The following is a 22,098-nucleotide window of genomic DNA, read 5'->3' as shown; positions in this document are numbered from 1 at the left end:
CTCTCTCTCTCTGTCTCTCTGTCTCTGTCTCTGTCTCTCTCTGTTTCTCTCCCTCTCTCTCCATATATATATGAGAATATTGCATATATAAAATATATATATTGCATATATAAAATATATAGTTCATTAACATGAAATGGTTCATTTCAGTAAACAAACACATACAATCTCTTTTGTTTTGGAGACTGATCATGAAAAGAGAATATTGCACACCAATATTTCATGATTACATATTGAAAATATTTAAGATGTTTGTTTAAAGTATACTATTCTCTTTCTCTCTCTCTCTCTGTTTTTTGCATCTTGTCCCCGTGGGGGCTGGAGACAATGTCTGTCTTACACTATATCCAGACTGACTTAGAATTTACTATATAGCTTATGCTACCCTGGAGCACAGCTGTGTTCCTGATTTTGCCTCCCAAGGGCTAAGTTTACAAGCCAGAGCCACCACACCTGGTTCCTATTTATGTTTTTAGAGAAGATTTAAAATAATGTACGAGATTATTGTGCTATATAATCAAAATGCCTTAGTTTCCTCCTGTTTTTAATATGAACATTTTCAAATAGAAAAGTTGTGGCATCTTTACGGTGAGCAGACAGACTCTACAACCAAACCTGCTATGCTTGTTTTCTTACAGGCTCTTCTGCTCATCCTTGCATCCATTTAAACTTTTGGTCCATTTCACCATGAGGTGCAATCCATTCTTCCAGATACTTTAGGTCTATGTGTTTAGTTCTAGATCTATCAAAAACTGAACACCATGGACAGTGGGATGGCTTGGTGGTTATAGGTGCTTGTGGCTGAATCTGAGGTCCTGAATTTGTTCCCTGGGTCCTACCTATGTGGTGAAAGGAGAGAATCATTCTTTCAAGTTGTCTTCCAAAACCTACTCCTTTAAATAAAATATAATATAAAAAAGCAAAACACACAAAATTATTCTGGGCCCCTTCTGATCCCCTTTGCTCGAGAAAGAAACAAGTGAGGCAGTGTTCGGGTGGTTACTACAGCGAGGCTTTATTCTTGTATCAGCAGAAGCGGAAAGACCCCAAGCCCAGGAAAGGCACTGCTATATGTACCCTAGAGTGGCGTGTTCACTTCTGATTGGCTGTTCACTCATCACCCCTTGTTATGCCTTGGGATTGGCAGTGGCTTGGCGCGCTTTTGCCTCTTGCACCTGCGCAGTTAGTTGTTTACTTGTGAGAACACAGGATGCCAGCACCATCTTGTAATGGCGGATGTTATCATCGCTAACTGCGGCTCCCTACATCTCCCCCCATCTATATTATTAAGATGGAACAGCCTTTTGCCTATCAAGCGCGGCACCAACTCAGTGAGGGAAAGCAGAGGCCTGATCCCCTGTGCAAAATGAGATATTGTAATGGGTTTCTTCTCTTGTCATCGTCGTGCTGCAATGAGTAAAACTTCCCATACCCATCTTGATACCTTTTGACGGGGAAAGGGAGCCTCCACTCTGGAGCCCCCTGCATGGAGAGGAGGTTTTGGCATCAAACCTTTGTGCAATCAGGCATACTTTCGGGAAATCTATCCACACTCGTGGAACATTCCCTGTCGAGTACCCACTCGCAAACACCTCTAAATATTCAGGTACCACAGTTATTCAGGCAAGGGCTGGCTGGACTTAGACCTCTCATCGACCCAGTGCAATGGGCTGAACCCTTGGGATGCATCGACTGAGGGTCTCAGTCATCAGTTACTTTCTTAGCATAAATAGCCAAATTTCAGGGGGAGATCCTTGCTCCAAGGCTGTGAGTGCTTGGGCGATAGCGGTCTTGTCATGTTTTTGTTGGGCTCTGAGCTTACAGACCAACCATAACATGAACACTAATCCACAACATAGGGCTGCACCAAACAGGCCTATCCCCACCCTTTCCTTAAAGAAAGAAAAGGGGAGAAGAAATTCAAGAAGTAAAATCACCAAGTGTAACAGGGTTCACCCGCGCTCCATCAAGGCTCAAGATCTGGATCTGCAATTGCTGCTGCATCTGGTCCAGCTCCCCAGTCCAACTCCCTTGTAAATAAGCAGAAAGATTATGGCTTTGAACAAATGCATCATTCACAAATCTCAGAGGTGTAATACATAGATGTGGGGTTGCTGACACGCAGCTCATTTGAACCACATCCGTGAGCTGCTCCACATGGGCTTGGAGCAAATCAACTCTCTGATTGACCAACAGGATGCCTGATGCCAAGTATGCATCCACTTTCTGTGGAGTGGTCAAAGCCTCAGAGGTCTTTTCTGAAATTTGATTAACAACAGTAGCTGCTGTAACCTGATCAGCCAAGGCCATGCCGATTGTCACAGCTGTAGCTGCAGAGATGGTAATAGCAGTGATAATGGCTGCAGTAATGCCAAAGTCTCTTTTATGTCTACTGGGATGGGCACAAAGGTAGGCACATGCACAACCAAGGCTAGGTCTAATGATCCATTCCAGCATTGTGCTAAAAAGCATGTAACATTCTTACAATCCAAGATATCAGAATTATTTTGAAAGTTGGATAACATAAAGAAAAATGGGGTGGTCCACACACACCGACACCGGTTGTGCAGATGCATTCCTAAACACCTTATTAATTTTAGTGTTATTCAAATGACTAGAGATATTAGATCTTGTAGCTGAAACATTTTGTACTTCATGAAATATACCATCCAACAAGGCAAAGGCAGATATACTGGCACTAGCTCCAGCCTCATTACTCAACACCCAATGATAAAAGGGCCAAATATTTTCTATGCCAGTGCTGTTACCTGTATTATTTATTATAGCCAAATCGAGAGGAGGGGATAAATTAAATCCTCTGGCAATTTATTTCTTGGGTTTAATCTTAGACTGGCAAGGTGAAAACACCACTGGAAAGGACAAATCTGGATAGCACACGATATCATCTGTTGCAAAGTGGCAGTATTGGTATGCCAATTGGACCTCTTAATTATAGTAACATTACTTCTAATCCTGGTGGTGGTAATGTTTATAGGTGCTGATTAATTCAGACCGACATTTCCCGATCCTTCCATCTGTCCTGAACTAATCTGATTCAAGACAGTCCCTAGCACTCTTGTCTCCACCTTACTGTAAGTTACAGGATCCACCCAATTAGCAAGAGTAGCTTTCTTAAGAATCATACAAGGTGTATGTAGTTTACTTGTCTTATTATCCTTGCTTGCTGCCACAAAACAAAGTGCAAAGTTTAATGGAAAACTTGTAGCATTATATAACTCAGGCTGCTGGTGGGTGCACCGAGAGCACGGGGCATCCATGTAACACTCAGTAGCTGTAAACAATGGCAGCACTGCAGAATTTGAATGTACTGCCATGGGAATAGGCCAAGATCTAACTATGGCCCATAGTGGTATACTTATCCCCAAATCGAACATCAGCATCAGGAGAATCAGAGCCGTTATCTTGCAATCTAGCTTCATTCTTCACGATCTACACCAGCTGCATGGGGACCCAAATTGGATTGTCTTCTTCCCTGTGGAAAAACACAGACAGCTCCCCTCCCCGGCCATGGCGGGGGTCTATCGCGTCCCTGACCTTGGAGAAGGACAGCAGCCATCTCTAAATTTGCTGCCGCAAGTCCTACATTAGTGAGGGGGCCTCCCAAGCCTCGACAGATTCTTAACCAGTCTTGTAATCCCTTGGCTCTCTGAGGAGCAATGGCTGCACGGCATTCAGCTGTGGCATTTTCAGAGATCATCTGTTCTATCAATGGCACTGCCTGCTCTGGTTCACCAAAAATCCTACCCGATGCCTCAGTCATTCAGGCCACAAAATCAGAAAAAGTCTCATTAGATGTCTGAACTACCTTGGACAAATAAAGGTTACTGCCTTCCTTCCTTGGGAGAGACTTCCATGACTTTATTGCAGCTGATGCTATCTGTGCGTAGACCTGCCAAGGGTGAGCGGTCTGGTCATTCGCGTGTACGCCAACTCCAGCCAGCATGTCAAAAGTCCATAATTGCTGTCCCTCAGTGTTTGCATTAATCCTGGCTTGTGCTTGCAGTGCCTCGTTCCACAAGGCCTTCCACTCTAGGTCTTGGCCCATATTGTTAAGTACTGCCTTCACTGTGTCCTGCCAGTCTCCTGGCGTCATAGCAGCTGTACTTAACCTCTCCACTTGGGATACAGTAAAATTAGCCCCAATTCCATATGCATGTACTGCCTCAGCTAATTCTTTGACCTGCCTATACTCTACTGGGGCATGAACACGTGCTCCTTCTGCTGCTTCAAAGACCGGAAATGCAAGCTGTAGCTGTCTCCGATCTCCTGGGCTGAGAAATGAATTAGAGGCACTGCCCGGGGCATAGGCCGAAGCCACGGGCGGGGGCCGAGGGACTCAAAGTCTTTCTTAGTCTTATCTCAGGACGGTTATTTTTGGCATAGGTGGGTGCCTTCTCTCCTAGGCTTTCTTCTTCGGAGCTGCTAAGGTCTATGGTGGCAAGCTCCTTAATGGGGTATGGGGGGGGGGTCCTTTTGACCTCAGCTCTCTCTCCACCAGCCGGTGGAGGGTCCTTAACCTTAATAGGCCCTGCAGTGGCCTCTGTTCCCTTTGAGTACTCTTTTCTTTGACCAGTCTCCTTGGCCTGCCTCTGTTGCCCAGGCTTTTTTACCTGCTTCTCTTTTCCAGGCTCCTTGGCCTGATCTTTTTCCCCAGGCTCCTTGGCCTGATACCGGCTAACATGCTCTGTTTCTGATACCCTGGAGTGGACCTCTCCTGAAACCTCTTGACTTGCCCTAATATCTGTGCTGTGAGCTGGATCTTCACAACACAAATAAGCTAAAAGCAAAAACAACACAAGCAAGAGGCCAACTACTGCAGTGGCGGCAATGGATGAAAATCCACTCGCAACGAAGGCTTCCACCCCAAGCATATTTCTCAGAGACGTACCTCGATCCTGTGGTCTTTTAACCCGTCCCGAGTCTCGGGGGTCTCCACATGGCGCCGGATGGTTCGTTCCTTCCCGGGTTTCGGCACCAGATATTCCGGGCCCCTTCTGGTCCCCTTCTCCCGCGAAAGAGACACGTGAGGCAGTGTTCGGGTGGTTACTACAGCGAGGCTTTATTCTTGTATCAGCAGAAGCGGAAAGACCCCAAGCCCAGGAAAGGCACTGCTATATGTACCCTAGAGTGGCGTGTTCACTTCTGATTGGCTGTTCACTCATCACCCCTTGTTACGCCACGGGATCGGCAGTGGCTTGCTGCGCTTTCGCCTCTTGCACCTGTGCAGTTAGTTGTGTACTTGTGAGAGCACAGGATGCCAGCGCCATCTTGTAATGGAGGATGCTATCACCGCTAACCGTGGCTCCCTACACAAAATCCCACTGAGAATTCCTTCAGCCTACTCTGCATCTTTAGGTTTGATTGTGCTGGTGTAGAAGGACCTAAGCAGACAAAATGCATCAAATGGATTTAACAATTCTCAGTAAAAGGGACATTTAATCTCTGTTGACATTAAAGATCTAGATTAGTCAACATTTATTTGGACATCTTACAACATTAAATACTTACTAGGAAAATGAGCAACCCCCACACTCTACCCACCCAAAAGCACATTTACCCTTTTCCAAACTGTGGAAATTCCCTGAGGAACTTGCTGTCATTTTTGTGACAGTGGTAGTCTCCTGATCTATCTAAGCTCTGCCTTCACTATAATATATATCTCACAAGGTTAGAGAGATGAACGGAATCACTATTTGGAACTGCTTTAACAGGGATTTCTGGTGCCAAATATTTAGAATGTTGTATTTCTGATAGATCGAAGATTCTGTTGTCTGTGCAGGGCTATCTTTAAAAAACAAAATAGTTGAGTATACAGTTTTCAACTAAGATGTCTCATTGGTCACAAGCTCATGCCTTTAAGTCTGAGGACTTGACTTCACATCCTAGAACCTACATGATGGGAAGAGAAATCCAACTCTTGTAAGTTGTCCTTTGACTTCACAAGCAGGTCATCTCTCTCTCTCTCTCTCTCTCTCTCTCTCTCTCTCTCTCTCTCTCACACACACACACACACACATACACACACACTCCGTGTCTACACACATTACAATAAACAAACTGACACATATATGTATGTCTTAATGGTTTTTATGAACTATTGATGACAAATATAGTCTTACAAAGCAAATGATTATACTCTTAGAAAGAACAGTGAATGTGTTTCATTCTCATTTTATTTCTCTTTCCTGTAGAGATATCCCCTGATTTCTGTCAACATGTAACAGAGTGAGTGTTCTAAATAGTATAGATTCTTCACTAGTGCTGGGATTGGAGATTTGGAGAGATTTGTCTTTACACAATCACTGTGACTAGAGAGATGGCTGACCAGCTGATGGAAAAAAGCTATCATCTGCCCATGGGCTATTTTTTCCTTTTTCTATATATGGTCAAACTGTGTTAAATAAATCTAAAGACTGTTTTATATTTAGAAACATTACCTTTTGTTTCTTTAATATCCTTTCTCTGTCTCTCTGTCTTGGTCTTTGTCTCTGTCTTTGTCTCTCTTTCTCTCTTTTACTAGGTGTATGTGTATGTGTAGTCTATGTGTATGTGTGTACTTGTGTGTGTGTGTGTGTGTGTGTGTACAAAATTCTCTCTTTCTACCATGGAGCCCTAGGACTTGAACTCAGCTCTCCAGATTTGATAGAAAGGGCTTTACCTTTAGGCTATCTTGCCAGTAGCCTCTTCTAAAAATTAAAAAATAGTTTGATTATCTTTCATTTATTTGATTTCTTTTACCACTCTTAATAGTCTTTCATTTATTTGATTATCTTTCATTTATTTGATTTTTTTTACCACTCTTAATAGTCTTATAAAATACTTCTAAATTTTCTACAATTTAAATTTTCCAAAATATCTTTAAGATAATTAAAGAAAGAAAGAAAGAAAGAAAGAAAGAAAGAAAGAAAGAAAAGAAAAGAAAAAGAAAGCTATTCTTTGGAAAGTAGCCATTCTTTGACTCTAGTTCCAACCAATAACTGTAGGTGTAGCCTATATTTGAAATTTCTTGTGTTTCATCTCAATTTCCTAGAACTTGGTTGTTTATTTTTGTTGGTTTGTTTTATTCCATCCTGGTTTAATCTTAAATTTTTGTAGAGGATTTTCTTTAATAGTTTCTGATAAAAGTCAAAAGAAAACTAAATTTTTTTTTTTAGATCTTTGAATCTTTAAAAATGTATTTTCACCTGATACTTGCCTTTTAGTTGTCTGTATCCCAGGCTGGCCTGGAACTCACTAAACAACTAGGCTAGCCTAAAACTCAAAGTAATCTTCCTGGCTCAGTTGCCTGAGTACCCAGTTTAAGTACTATTTTGACAGACTGAAGGGCTGAAAAGTAGAATTATTTTTAGTAAGGATATTGGGGGCATGTAAAGACGTGATCTTTTTCTTCCAGTGGATTAACCACAGCTAAGCCACTCCCAATGCCTTCATATGACTATGGTATCTTATTTCTAAATTTTGAAGATGTTGGGAATCTCTTTTTTAAACTTTTAAAAAATATTTTATATAAAATGTACTGTTTCAGTCCAGTTGTTGGTCTTGTACCTGCTATACAGAGCAGATTGGTCTCGAACACTTAGAAACTCCCCTGCATTTGCCTCTAGAGCACAACAGTTAAAGGCCTCTGCCACTGAACTCACCCAATTTTCCTCTGTTACTTTCCTATTAATCATTGTTCTGGGCATCTCTGGGCATCTTCGTTCTATCTCCCTGGAAAATTTCTTGGCTTAATATTCTAATTCATATTGAATTCTTTATTTGAAACATGATTTTTAAATTTTCTATTTGTTGTTTTTTTGAGATAGACTATTTTTTTTCCTTTTTTAATGTATTTATTTACTTAACATATATGAGTACACTTAAGCTTTCTTGTGACAAGCCAGAAGAGGGCACTGGATCTTATTACAGATGGTTGTGAGCCACCATGTGTTCGCTGGGAATTGAACTCAGGACCTCTGGAAGAATAGTCAGTGCTCTTAACTGCTGAGCCACCTCTCCAGCCTGATATAGAATATTTCTATGTACTTCAGGTTCTCCTTAAATTCACTATGTTTCTGTCACATCTTCTGAAGTGGTGGGATTACTAGTGTGCACCAAAATCTTGCTCATTTAAAATATTTAGAATACTTTTGTTTTATGATTAATCTTGTTTTCATAGAATCCTAATCTTACTTCACAAACGTAAAACTATTTTTTCTTCCTCTATTCTCCTAATCTCATCTTTCCTCTTCCTCTGTGTTAGTCTTCTTCCCCCATAAACTCTCTGAACTTTTTTTTCTCTCTCTTAAAGTCTGAGTTAAATAGCACCTCCCCCAACTAACTAGCCCAAAGTGCCAGCTGACAGACTTGTAAACTGGGGGCAAGAGTCTGGAGGATTTTTCTCTAGCTGTACCAAATCCTCACTATATATAAAAAAAAAAATCACAGAAACTCTCTGGGGCAACGAATCATCTGCCCATCACCAGGCACTCCTGAGATGACTGTTGATGTTGCATTTTAGAGTACAGGCCACAGCTTATATCCCATGAAACGTCTTTAACTACACTAAGCTCAGAGATCTTTTCCCTCAAAGTTCAGAGACTCCTACCCCCTTACTATCTAAAGCTACAAACTGCTCTGATATGAACAGATTACGATAGTTTTTGTTCAGATTTGAGTTTGGGTTGAAAGAGGATATTACACTGTAGCCAAGGGTAGACTAGAACTCATGGTGTAGTCCAGGCGAGTGCCCAACTCACAGACTTCCTCGTGCTGGGTTTATGCTATCATACTGGTTGTGAAAATGGCTTCAGCCATCATCAGGAATGCTTCCTCTTGCAGCAGATAGGAATATACACAGACTCACAACTGGAAAATGTGCAGAGTGAGAGACCTTAGGACACACAGTCTTATGTGGGACTTCACTAATTCCCACCTCTCAGAACAGGGGGGTGAGGGTGTGTGTGTGTGGGGGGGGGGGGCTGGAGGTGCTATTTAACTCAGAGTTTAGTTTAGAAGAGAGAGTTCAGAGAGTTTGTGGGGTGGAGAAGACTGAGACAGTGAAACAGAAAGAGAAAGAGGAAGAGGAAGAGGAAGAGGAAAGATGAGATTAGGAGAGTAGAGGAAGAAAAGACAGCTTTATATTTGTGAAGTAAGCAATTAGGATTCTATGAAAACAAGAGTAATTATAAAACAAAAGTCATCCAAATATTTTAAATGAGCAAGATTTTGGTCATATGATCTCTGGCTGACTGATAACATGTACAAGACCTGTACAGGTCTAGTCCTGGTGGACTCCCAGTACTGAGAGTATAAGTGGACACAAGCCTCTACCCAGAAGCTATCTCCAATTGCAAATAAGACTTGGCTTTCTCCAATGGAGTTCTGTGGGTGGACAAACCATTTTTAAGGCCAGGCTTCACACGCTGCAGTCGATGGTCAATGTAAAGTGAATTCAATGGTATTTTGGGAGGATTTTTGGCTCATAATGCTTTATCTGAGCTTGACGTTTTTGTTTGCTTGATGTTTTTGTTTTGTTTTCCCTACCCTACAGTACTTTTGCTTACACACTATGGTTTCTGATTTTGTGTTTGAGAGACTTGTGTGTCCCAGTGTGTGTGGTTCTAGTGCCTTTTCTTTGGCTCTTTGTTTTCCCATTTGTTCTTGTTGTTATTGTTGTTCATTTGTGTTTATTTTATCATATTTTGTTATTACTTTTTTTCCCTTTTACTTTTTAGATGCCTGATTGTTTTCTAATGAGAGAGAGCAAGAAAACATGTGGATTTTGGTAGGTGGGAAAGTGGGGAGGTTCTTGGAGGATTTGGGGGAAGGAAAACCATAATGAGAATATATTGCATGAAAAAAATCTATTTTTAATAAAAAAAATCCAAAGGAGAAAAAAAGAAAATAGTTTTTTTTTTAAATAAGGATTTTATTTTATGTATGTGTGTGTACACTGTTGCTGTCTTCAGACATAGCAGAAGAGGGCATCCGTTCCCATTACAGATGGTTGTGAGCCACCATGTGGATGCTGGGAATTGTACTCAGGACCTCTGGAAGAGCAATCAGTGCTTTTAACCACTGAGTCATCTCTCCAGCTCAAGAAAATAGTTTTAGTGCTTTTGTAACACTTACCATGCTATGCCATGGTTACTGATATATTTGGCTCCTTTTTTATTATAATTATTAATAAAAGTTAACTGTATACGCCATGCTGTGACCACATTCAGCCTCCCTCTGCCTTTGATTGCCACCTCCTGCACTGCTCCATTTTGCTTATTTTTTAAACTCTAGATTCCAGATAAGAGAGAAAATGTGACAATTGCCTTTCTGTCCGCCTTAAAAAAAATAGTATGTTTATTTATTTATTTATTTATTTACTTAATGTATATGATGAGTACACTGTCACTCTCTTCAGACACACCAGAAGAGAGCATCAGATCCCATTACTGATGCCTTTACTGATGGTTGTGAGCCACCATGTGGTTTCTGGGATTGAACTCAGGACCTCTGTAAGGGCAATCAGTGCTCTTACCCTCTTAGCCATCTCTCCAGTCCCTCTGTCTCTGTCTTATTTCTCTGAGCATCACAACATCTAACGGATTCATTTTTCTTGCAGGTGTTATAAGCTCATTCTCCTTTGAGTGGTTACACTATTCCATTTTGTGTTTCGGAAGGGGCAGGAATAGGGAAATGAGGGTTCTTTATTGAGCCATCTGCTGACAGGAACTTTAGCTGGTTCTATAACTTGGCTATTCTGGATGTGACCACCCGGGTGTATAGATGCCTCTGTTGTATGCTGCCTTTGTTTCTGTTTGGTGTATAACAAGGAGTGATTTACTTAGATCACACGGTAGTTTTAGCTTTTAATTTCTCATCAATATTGTATTCAAGACCCCACAAGGTTCTCACTAGTTTTGTTTATCTAGGATCTTCCACAGCCCAGGCTAACCCTGGAATCTCTGTCCAGCCACCAAGGGTGACCATGAAGTGCTGATCTTGCTGCCTTTACCTTCAGAGTATGATATTACAGGAGTGTGGTACCTCACCTGGCACAAGGTGCTTTTGATTTGCACTTATAAGATTGCTTGTTATGTATGAATATTTCTCTAGTATTTAGCTCAACCACTCTACATGCCTGTCAAAACCCTCAGTTTTCTAGGGTCTGTGAGAATGCTCATCTGGTAAAGATACTTGCTATTTGATGACCTTGAGTATTGAAGTAATTTAAATTGGCGTTTTCTTGGGCTGACTATCTAAGCAGTGGCTCTGCCTAGCTCAGCTACCATGTTCCACAGCCATAGGCCACGTGTGTGCCAGAGCTAGAAATAGCCAGCCACAAACACCAGCCCTGCCACCCACGAGACACCAAGGTGGGAGATGGCTCCACCAACCTTCCACACTGTCTCCACAAGGCTGGGCTGTGCCCAGACGATCCCACCATCCACGTGGGCCCAGTATAAATGAGGCTCTAATGTTTAGATTATCCAAAGGCTTTATAAGTTTGATAATGTTCAATAACAATATACCCACACAATTGGAGTTGTTTCTCAATTAACTAACCCATATATAAGTTGTTAGCCAGGACTGCTCTCGGTACATGCGTGGTCATCCATGGCACTACATTTCTGCCCCATCTCTCCTCCTTCTTCCTCCCCTTACTCCTCCTCTTCCTCCCCTTACTCCTCCTCTTCTTACTCCTCCCACCTTAGCTCCTCCCAACGTGCGGGGAAATTTTTCCACTACACTTGAGACTACTTGTAAAGGAGATAACCAACTCTGACAAGTTATTCTGACTTTGACATACATACATGCTATAGCATACACATGCACACACATATGCACGCGCTCGCGCGCGCGCGCGCACACACACCAGCTGGCATAGTGATGTATGCCTTTCTTTTTAACTGATTTTATTTTATGTGTATGATTGTTTTGCCTGCATATGTGTACGTGTACCATGTTCATGCCTCGTACCTGACACCGTGAGAAGAGTGTGTGAGTCATCTACAGCTGAAGGTGTAGATGACTGTGAGCCACTATGTGGTGGGGATCCAGGTCTCCTCTGCAAGAACAAGAAATACTCTTAAGTGCTGAGCATCGCTCCAGCTTCATGGTATATGCCTTTAAGACCAGGGGCAGGGGCAGAGGCAGGGGCGGGGGCGGGGGCGGGGGCGGGGGCGGGGGCGGGGGCGGGGGCGGGGGTGGGGGCGGGGGCGGGGGCAGGGGCATAGAACTCTGTGGGTTCAAGGCTAGCCTGGTTTATAGTGTATTCCAAACCCATCTGAACTACACAGGAAGACCTTCTCTAAAAAACAAAAGCATCCAATGAAACATACAAACACACAAATTCATTTTTTTAAATAGTTTTAGGACAGAGAGCCACATTAGTACATTACATATATAGCCACCATCATAAAGACCATTGTAACTGGCAGAATTAAAGCTCTTAGAGATTCTATCTGAGCATTAATACTCTCTTAACCCGTTTATTGTAATGAATGGAAATGAGACTTTTTGAAGATTTCAAATAATACTTTTGAATAATTCTATCTATATCAACTTTTGATTTGACAGGGTCATTCGGTGTAGCCCTGGCTGGCCTGGAATTTGTGCTTCAACACCCTGAGGGACTGAGATTGTAGGAACAAGTCACGACCCTCAACTTCCTCCTAATGCTTCTTGTTAGCTTTCCTATCATATTTCAGCCTACGTTGTTTAAGAAGTCCAAATTTCTTCACTTTCATCTTTTAACTAGGTGTTTTTAATTTTTTAAAAGAATTTCTATATATTGGTGTTTTCTTCCTTATTAGGCAGAACTTCAGAGAAAAAGAAGACAGTGTTGTAACACGCTTCTTCAGAGTCAATGAAAAGAACCAAGAATAGAACGATTTATATGCATGACATATTTATGCTAGGGTGAAGATTTTTTTGTATTATGTGTGTAATTATGTCTTTAAGATTAGTTCTTGGCTTCCAAAACAAAGGACTTTCTCAGGATAAACTTAAAAATCGGCAATGGCTTCAAAAAGGCAGAGATTTAGCACACACAAACAAAGCAAGACCTGTGGGGTGGGAGTAGAAAGAGAGACAGACAGGTTTTTTTTTTTTTTTTTATTAACAAAAAGGTTTTATGAAGAATACTTTAAAAGTCACATCAAATAATTGAAGTTTACAATGCATTAGAAAGTAAGGGAAGAAGATCACTGCTATAAAGCTTGTTGTTTTATAATATTTTACAAAGGAAAAAAAAAAAAGAATTACAACTTCTTGCATAGCACTATGCAGTATTTAGGACCTGAATTTTAAAACTGAGTTGAGATGACACAAGGTATCTTAGGCAAAATAAACAGTTCTGAAGATGGTCCAGATAAAATAGTTTGGTAAAATTCCTTTGGAGATGTCCAAAGGATTTTTTTTTTTTTTTTACTTGCACACATTTAGGCAACTAGAATTATTTCTGATGCTATCAGCAGGGTGGGCACGTTGTCTCTTGAATACACTTAACTCAAAGATGTTTTGGCATGGTTTAGTGTTTTGCTCATTAAAGGGTAAGCATTATGAAACACTTTCATGAGTAATTTTTGAAAACGCCAAAAGTATAGTTTGCTTCATCTCTACTTCAAAGTAATGATTCCCAGGTGACCTTTGGCAGATATGTACGTGTATATAATGGCCTTAGAACAGGAGGAAGGTCCAGATGACCCAGACATATGTGAGGTCTCTGTTTCTAGTACTGTTGCATGTTGTTACCATGCCCTTGAATCTCTAAATCCATGCAGCCAAATAAATTTTGTTTATTCATTCATTAGTAAGTCTTAGGAATGTTACAGTAATGTCAGAAACTCTGTCTCTTGCCCTCTGTCTCTCTCTCTTTCTCTTAGAAAAAAATAAATAACCAGAAATTTATACCTGAAAAAAGGAAATAACCAGAAATTTATACCTGAAAAAAAGCCTCAGAAAAGACCCCCTTGCTCCAAAATTTATTTGGATACATCTTTATCATTAAACTTATCATTATTATAAAACAAACAAAACATACCTGTACTTCTGGGAGTCCAGCATTAAAACGGATGTGTCCTGAGGGTAGACTCTCACTAACTCAATTACTTTATCCTAAAACTTGGCTTGTTTTCTTCTCTTAAACATTTACTCTAGCTAAAGAGGTTTTATTGAAGGGATTTTTTTTTTTTTAATGTAAAGTCCAGAGCTGGGCAGTGGTGGTACAAGCCTTTAATCCCAGCAGTTGAGAGGCAGAAGCAGGTGGATCTCTGTGAGTTTGAGGCCAGTTTGGTCTACAGAGAGAGCTCCAGGAGCTACACAGAGAAACACTGTCACACACACACACACACACACACACACACACACACACACACACACACACACACCAAAAAACAAACAAATACATAAAAAATTATACTGTCCAGTAAAAGAAACAACATTTTTAGAGATTAATTTTAAAAAAGAATTCATGATCTATGCAGTACACACTTCTCAGGAACAAATCAAGAAAAGCAAAATGATTTCCTGGTATCACCATTTCAACGTACATGCTAAACCGTCATCTTTTATACATTTATTATTGATGCTATTTACTTTAAGTAGAGAACAACATATAGAGAAGCAGGGGGAGACAGAGCCAAGAGACGGGTCAGTAGAGAGATGAGAAGAAACCATTTACTACAGGTACTTTCTAAATACTGATCATTATTTTTGAATGAAGGTCTGACAAACCATGGCTTGTGTGTGTAGACCTAGAAACCACAAAGGTACTAGATAATAAGACCTGCAGGATCTATACACAGTACAGCTTTATGGAGGAAAGAAGGTTTTTGTTTTGTTTAAACCTGAAGTATACTGTAAAAACTAATATAATCTTTGATTTACTATTTATTAATTTTTGGTTTGTTTTTATTGTTGTTGGTGTTGCTTTTGAGACAGGGTTTTTCTGTATAGCCCTGGCTGTCCTGGAACTCACTCTGTAGACCAGGCTGGCCTCGAACTCAGAGATCTGCCTGCCTCTGCCTCCCAAGTGGGTAAATTTTTCAGAGTCATCAACATTTTCTGTGGGGCTAAACATGGCCCATGAAGTTTTACTATGACAAGTCTTTTTTTTTTTTTTTTTCAAATTAAGTTAAAAGTAGGCTTTTGTGTGTGTGTGTGTGTGTGTGTGTGTGTGTGTGTGTGTGTGTGTGTGTATGATTTTGGAGTCTGGAAAGTGTATTCCAAAAGTTGCTGGTACTCCATGTATAGAAGATAGCATCCTAATGGAGCCCAGAAATCCCAGAGTTATTGCAACAGCAACAGAGCAGTAACTAAGATAGTGCCCAGGCATCTGAAGAAAATCCTTTATGTTTTGAATGTGACAATCACCTTGCCTCAACTTTACCTTTCTTTGTATTATGTGACACATTCTTTTGGGGTTATTAAAAACAGAGCTGATTTTATTTCACTTAAGTTTTCTACTAACTTTTTGTAGGTGAAAATAAAGATAAGTTTTAAAGTTTTAAGAAGTATCTCTCTGTGTGGGTGTGTCTGCATACACCCCCCCCCCCCCCCATGGAGACCAGAAGAAAGGTTAGAACTGCCAGAGTTGGGGCTACAGGCAGTTGTAAACTGCCCTACATGGATGCCGTGAACCTGTCAAGCCATCTCTTCAATCCTCCAGAATAAAGCTTTTATAAAATAATAATTTTTATTTCAGATAATTTATAGTTAGGCACTTATTTCAGAATATTGTGTAGGTTATTATTATTATCTGCAATATACTCATAGAATGGAGCCACCAAATCAAACTGATGCCTTCAAACCTTGGATTCCCTACTACACAGCTCTGACATTTATCACACTCCAGAAGGAAAAATGAGAACTCTAAAAGGTGTCACATTTCCACTGCTGTGAAGAGAAAGGAGAAGGCAGTGCACTGCGCTGGCTGAGAATTATGAGAATCTGGACCTACCCCCTCGTTTCCTGTTTCTTCTTTTAACTCTCTAGTTCAGCCTCACTCTGCTTTGCCTTTCTTGTCCAGGCACACAAGATGCATTTTCTGTTCTTTATCACACTGGAAAGGAGCTTTTGTACCACTCACTAACTTAGCCTTCATCCATTATTTAGGTGAACCTGCAAATTTTGGGTAAAGTTTTCAGAGCCATTGACATTTTCTGTGGGGCTAAACATGGCACATGAGGTTTTACCATGGCAAGTCTATTTTTTTTTTAAGCTAAGCTTAAAATTTTGTTAAAAAAATTTGTTTGGCGATTACAAAAAACAAAGAAAATGATAAAAAAAAAAACACTGTTTTCGCTTTAGTGTTTTTTTTTTTGTTTTGTTTTGTTTTTTTTTTTTTTTTTTTTTGTTTTTTTTTTTGCATTCTGGTAGTTATGAGCAAGTAAAACAAAGTAATTCCTACCTTAAATATTTAGAGAGAGGATTGCTAGGAAATATTCATGAACTCCTTGTATTTTCCTAAAGTATGAGCAACACCAGCTTTTGTAAAATTTAAAATTTCTTCCTTGAAAGCAATTTCCTAAGAGTGTCCCAATGATTTGCATTCCTCTTGCAAATAACATGTATGGAGTGATTGATAAGTAATGAATATTGCTCAGAAAATCTTTCTTTAGAAAAAAAAAGTTTTAAATTTTTTCTTTTATGTGTATCCGTGTTTTATCTGAATGCATATCTGTGTCCTATGTGCATTGCTGGTGTCTGCCGAAGACAGAAGAGGGTATTGGATCTCCTAGAACTGAAGTCACAGATAGCTGTAAGCCGCTATGTGGTTGCTGAGAATAGAACCCAATTCTTTGCAAGAACAGTAAGTGCTCTTAACCACCAAGCCATTTCTCCAGCCCCTTAATTTTTTTTTTAGTTATTTATTTACTTTGTATCCATGTGTGCAACCCCACAATGCAGAAGGAAGAGAGGGAAGTGGGGGTCAGGGACATTTGCAACAGTGCATGCTTGGAACAGAGGATGAGTATCAGGAACAGGAATGGGTTCTCTCACATGACTTTGTGGAATCTGAGTTTTGGACTTAGGTTGTTAGGTCTTTGTGTAAGTGCCACTGCTAGCTGAACTCTCTCTTTCCATTCTTCCTTCTTCTCTTCCTTTCTTCTTTATTTCCTCTTCTTCTTCTATTCCCTCTTTCCTTTCTTTTTACTGAAGTCCAAATTCAATCTTATATAGGAACAACCTCACAGATACCTAGAGGCATCATTTGATCATGGCCCATTCAAGTCGACATGAAATTAACCAACATACTTACTTGATAAAATAAAATAAACAACAAAAACCTAGATGATGAAGCTCAGTAACATATTGTACCAGGATTTCTAGGAGCTTCTCAGAGCAAAACATCTCCACACATTCCTGGCCCAGTCACTGGAAAAGAGAATGTTCCATGCAGAAGCATAGGATGGGCTGATTGCATGTGATTGCATTTGTATGTTACCTAAGCCAAGTCCTTTCTCCAGATTTCATTCCAAGTTTTCCTCTGCCAATTTAGAGGTGAGAGAGCAGACCAGCTTTCTTTATGTGATCTGTTAGTCCAGCTTTTAATTACACAAGATAGAAATTCCTGTACAAACCTGCTGAAGTGAAAAAGTATTTATTCACTCCACAGCTGGCCATGTGGAGGCCAGATCACAGTAATGGATAGCACTTAGTAAATACTGTGCCAGGTACTCTTCTGATTGCTTTGCATAGGTTGACTCAATTTTTACTTACAAGAACTTTCTGAAGATGATTGCACAATTACCTTCATTGTAGAGGTGCAGAAACTAGGGCACAGTAAAGTTAGAATCCAAACACAAGGAGAAAGGTTTCACAGTGGCTTAAGCAGTAGTTATTACATCATGTAAAACCATCCTGCTTGGAAATTCGAGTTCTGTGTGTGTCACATTGTCTCAGCATCAATGGTTCCTCACCAATCTCTATGCCAGAGTGACAGGACATACCAATTAGCTCATAACAATTTAAACCTGTGTGTGGAGCTGAGCATAAAGTGAGAGCATCCCAGAGTACCATGTTTAAGAAGAGGCATGAATGGATAGTGGATGACAGCAAGGAAGCACTGGAGATTTAACACTAATTATTAGACAGCTCTGACTCATTCTCCAGGGAGGGTATGGAACATAGATTCCCAGAGAATAGAGTGCAGATGTTACTCGACTCCAGCTGTTTGCACCTGTTGTGTTTTAGTCTTCATTTGGTGACTGTTGACATCACCAGTGTCTCTGTTTCACAAATTGCACTAGCTTCCTTTTTTTCCCACTGATGCCACATTTTGACCCTTCTTTATCGCTCTCCCACTCCTGCTGATCTTCTTTCCTCATCCTTTCTTCTTCCTAATAAATCTTTCTCCTCTTTTCATGTCTATTAAATTTTATCATCAGCTTTTGTGTGATCCATTGGGTTTCATTAAGTCTGGCTGCATGAATACCTGAGACTTTTTTCTTCTTGTTGTGCTCAAGCAAGTCATAAGTAGTGACACCACTGATGAAAATGACTCTCCAGCCCTTCAACAACAGTTAACTGCCAATAGCTCCTGATGGAGGTAGGGGTTCTATGAGGCCCTCCCCCACCTCAATGGAATGTTGTACAGTTTTAATTTCTTTCTCTTAATGTGTCCAGGCCCTGTGATGTTCTATTTCAAATGGAGAAAAAGAAAATAAGTTGTTGGTTTGGCATGGTTGTAATACGTTGTCTCCTATACACTCCCAAATTCCTGTGAGTGGAGTCTGGTATTATTTAGGATTTTCCCCAAAGGTAGTGAAATACTACACACTTTATTTTTAGTTTTTCTGGAACTTGGTGACCTGTGAGTGGCTGTCCCTGAAGGCTCAATAGGCCTTCTCAGCTAATCAGTCATGATTCGCCAATTTGCATTTCTGTACACGAGAGCTCTCTGCTTCTTCCTTTATGATCCAGTCAAGGGAGCCAAGTGAGAAGAGACTGATTTATAATAATTTCCAAGAAGATAAAAACATGAATATTGTACAAATACATCCTAAGTCCGTGTCAAATGTTCATTTACTTCATTCACTAGAGAAAAGGTTGGTGACACGGACTGGAGTGCATTTTGGAAACTGACTACTGACATGCATTCAACAACGTTTTGGAGATCTAGGTTAGATACAAATGTGTTTACCATCTCTCACGTCTATAAAACAGTGCTATCATTTCAAACACATAGAAGTTATCTTTGCATTTTCATTAGACAAACCCCGGCAAGGCAAGAATGGAAGTTCCTAGGCTTCGGGCAATCAAATGCAATAAAAATTACACTAAATGAAGAAGCTTCATTGAACTAGGAATGCCAGTGTTTTGGGTGTGAGCCTAACACTGATCCATTGTGATGCTGTCCTAATTACTGTTCCACTGCTATGAAGAGAGACCATGACTCAAGGAAACTTCATAAGAGAAAACATTTAACTGGGGATTTGTTTACATGTAGTTCCAGAAGGTTAGTCCATGATCATTGTGGTGGGAAATGTTATGATGGACAGGTAGGCATGGGGTTAAGATCTTACATCCTGACTCACAGGCAGCAGCCAGAGACAGACTGGGCTTGGCATGGAGTTTTGAAACCCTAAAGCCCACCCCTTAGTGATATATCTCTTCCAGCAATGCTATGACTCTTAATCCTTCCCAAACAATTCCACTAACTGGGACCAAACATTCAGACATGCACCTATGGAGGCCATTCTCATTCAAACCACCACAGACATCAACGTTCATGTCATTTTCCTCATACATTTCCATTTTTTTATACTCTTATTCTGAACAACAATAATGTTATCAAGATTGTGCTAATAAAACGGCTCCAGGGTAACATTCTAGCTGGGAAGGGGCCCTTATTAAAGGTATGTTGAGACCCTATTCCTTTGCTATGTTTCTCTCAAGGTGTTGAATTGGCATAGTGAAGTTATGTTGAGCTTATGTAATTAAGTTTTTGTGAGGGTGTAGAAGTGTTATAAATTGATGCATAATATTGTGTTCTTAGGAATGGTCCTGTTATCTCATCACTACGAGTTTAGGCACATTATTCGACTATCCTATATTATATGTCCATAACTGTCAAATGGGCTAATGGTGCCTTCCTTGTCAGATGTGTGGTGTTAAAGTATAGAGCAGCACTCAGTCTACCATAGAACTTGTGTAGCATCTCCTGGGACATTAACATGTAGTAACTTTTATCACTTACAGATGCTCAATGTAATTTCTCAGGAAAGTTGGACTTAAGAGGCTGGAAAAACCATATAGACAAATCACAGAAAACTTTTGAGTTAATTGCTCTAAAGTACACACATATTTGATTTTTAGAAACAAGAATTTGGCCATAGAAGTTCCAATATGTCTTAGGGTTTTACTGCTGTGAAGAGACACCATGACCAAGGCAATTCTTTTTTTTTTTTTTTTTTTTTTTTTTTTTTTGAAGACACATTCCATGTTTTATTTACATTTTAAGCCTAACTTTCATCTCAAAATCACATATCCATAAACCTATTTCCTTTTTGCTGACTTCACTTAAAACTTCTAAGCATGTTTTATTAAACAAAGACTGTAAACAAATTATGTCTGTTATATGTAACAAACAGGAACAGTTTTTAACAGAAATTCAAAACCCCAAACATCTTTTTATTATAAATACAGGTATCAAAACAATCCTGAACCTATTTTTGATACTAATAGCAGTCAGTACCCACACCGCTTCAAGAGTTAACACAGGTGGTGACTAGTCATTCTATCTGCTACTTTAAACAACTCCAACTGCAGCTCTACATATGATGGATAAAGCATGCCATTTCTGTTCTTCCTTCTTGAGACTTTACTTTTCAGAAAAACAAAAGTTTCCATGGCCATTTGACACTTTTTAAACATGCTTCTGTCTTGAAAACCTGAATTCCACTTTGAGTACTTCAGGTTCATGTTTAAACGACAGTGCTTTAAGAAGACAAAAAAAATTGTGCTGCACTTCTCTTGTTACCTGAAAACATAATAGGTGTACATATATTAAATATATTCTTACAACTGTCCAGGTCATGTTTACCAGCTGCAATTCTTTTACTTACTGTGTGGGTATTTTGCATGGTGATATTTAATCAAGACAATAACATGAGTAGAAGGTTGTTGATTTGATTTAAGACAAGTTTGAGATCCACTAGAATTAGTTGTTGTACGTCTGTCCTTCCGGTGGCTGTGGAAGCTTCATATTTTCTTTGGACATCATAAGACGTCTTAGCTCTTGAAGTACAACTTTAATGCTATAGGAATTCTGCCATTTTGCTAATACTGGTATGCTCCGTGCATCCACCATTCCACTGGAATTATTGATCCCATTCATATTAATTTTTGTTACAAATCTAACTGATGGAGGAGCTTCAGGGTATTTAGATCCACATTCTACTTTCAGGCTATATATTCTGTTTTCATAGTTTGTCCTTGGTGGCCCAATAATCATGCCTGTCCACCTTGTAAGTGTCATGTCTTCATCATCTTCAAGGCCCCAGCTAACCGTCCCATCACCCACTCCTTTCTGTCCTTCTTCAAGTTCTTCCAACAAGCGAAAATTACGAGGAACTTTAACTCCTGTGGAGACCGCCATCTTCTCCTGCTCCCAGACCCACCCGACCAAGGCAACTCTTATAAAGGGCAACATTTAATTGAGGCTGGCTTACAGGTTCAGAGGTTCAGTCTAGAATTATTAAGGTGAAAACATGGCAGTGTCTAGGCAGGCATGATGTAGGAGGAGCTGAGAGCTCTACATCTTCATCTGAAGGCTGCTACAAGCAGGTAGGAAGAGGGTCTGAAAGCCTACCCACATGGTGACACATGTCTTTCAACAAGGCCAGGTACCACTCCTTAGGGGCCAGGCATATTCACACCACCACAGAATACTTACAAAGCATTAAGTAAGGGTTAATTGTTTAATATGTGTGTAAGCGAAGAGTGGTCCATGAAGCAAATGTTTAGGATTTTTTTTTTTTTTATTAAGAATCTGCTGTGAGGGATGGAAAGATGGCTCAGGATTTACGAGCACTTGCTGCTCTTGTAGAAGAAGAGGATGATATCTCCAGAACCTACATGGCATTTCACAGCTGT

At 40.1% G+C, this 22,098-nt stretch overlaps 1 protein-coding gene across 1 annotated transcript; it reads right to left on the bottom strand.

The window, feature by feature from the left end:
• Positions 1–20,523: 20,523 nt before the first annotated feature.
• LOC117724534 (ubiquitin-conjugating enzyme E2 variant 2) lies at positions 20,524–21,618 on the bottom strand. Its single transcript, XM_034524410.2, has one exon. It carries the CDS (start codon positions 21,599–21,601, stop codon positions 21,164–21,166), a length of 438 nt encoding a protein of 145 aa, XP_034380301.1. The 5' UTR covers positions 21,602–21,618; the 3' UTR covers positions 20,524–21,163.
• Between the last annotated feature and the right edge of the window lie 480 nt (positions 21,619–22,098).

This window comes from Arvicanthis niloticus, chromosome 20, assembly GCF_011762505.2.
Source record: "Arvicanthis niloticus isolate mArvNil1 chromosome 20, mArvNil1.pat.X, whole genome shotgun sequence".
NCBI lineage: Eukaryota > Metazoa > Chordata > Mammalia > Rodentia > Muridae > Arvicanthis > Arvicanthis niloticus.
This window is presented reverse-complemented; position numbering and strand designations above follow the sequence as displayed.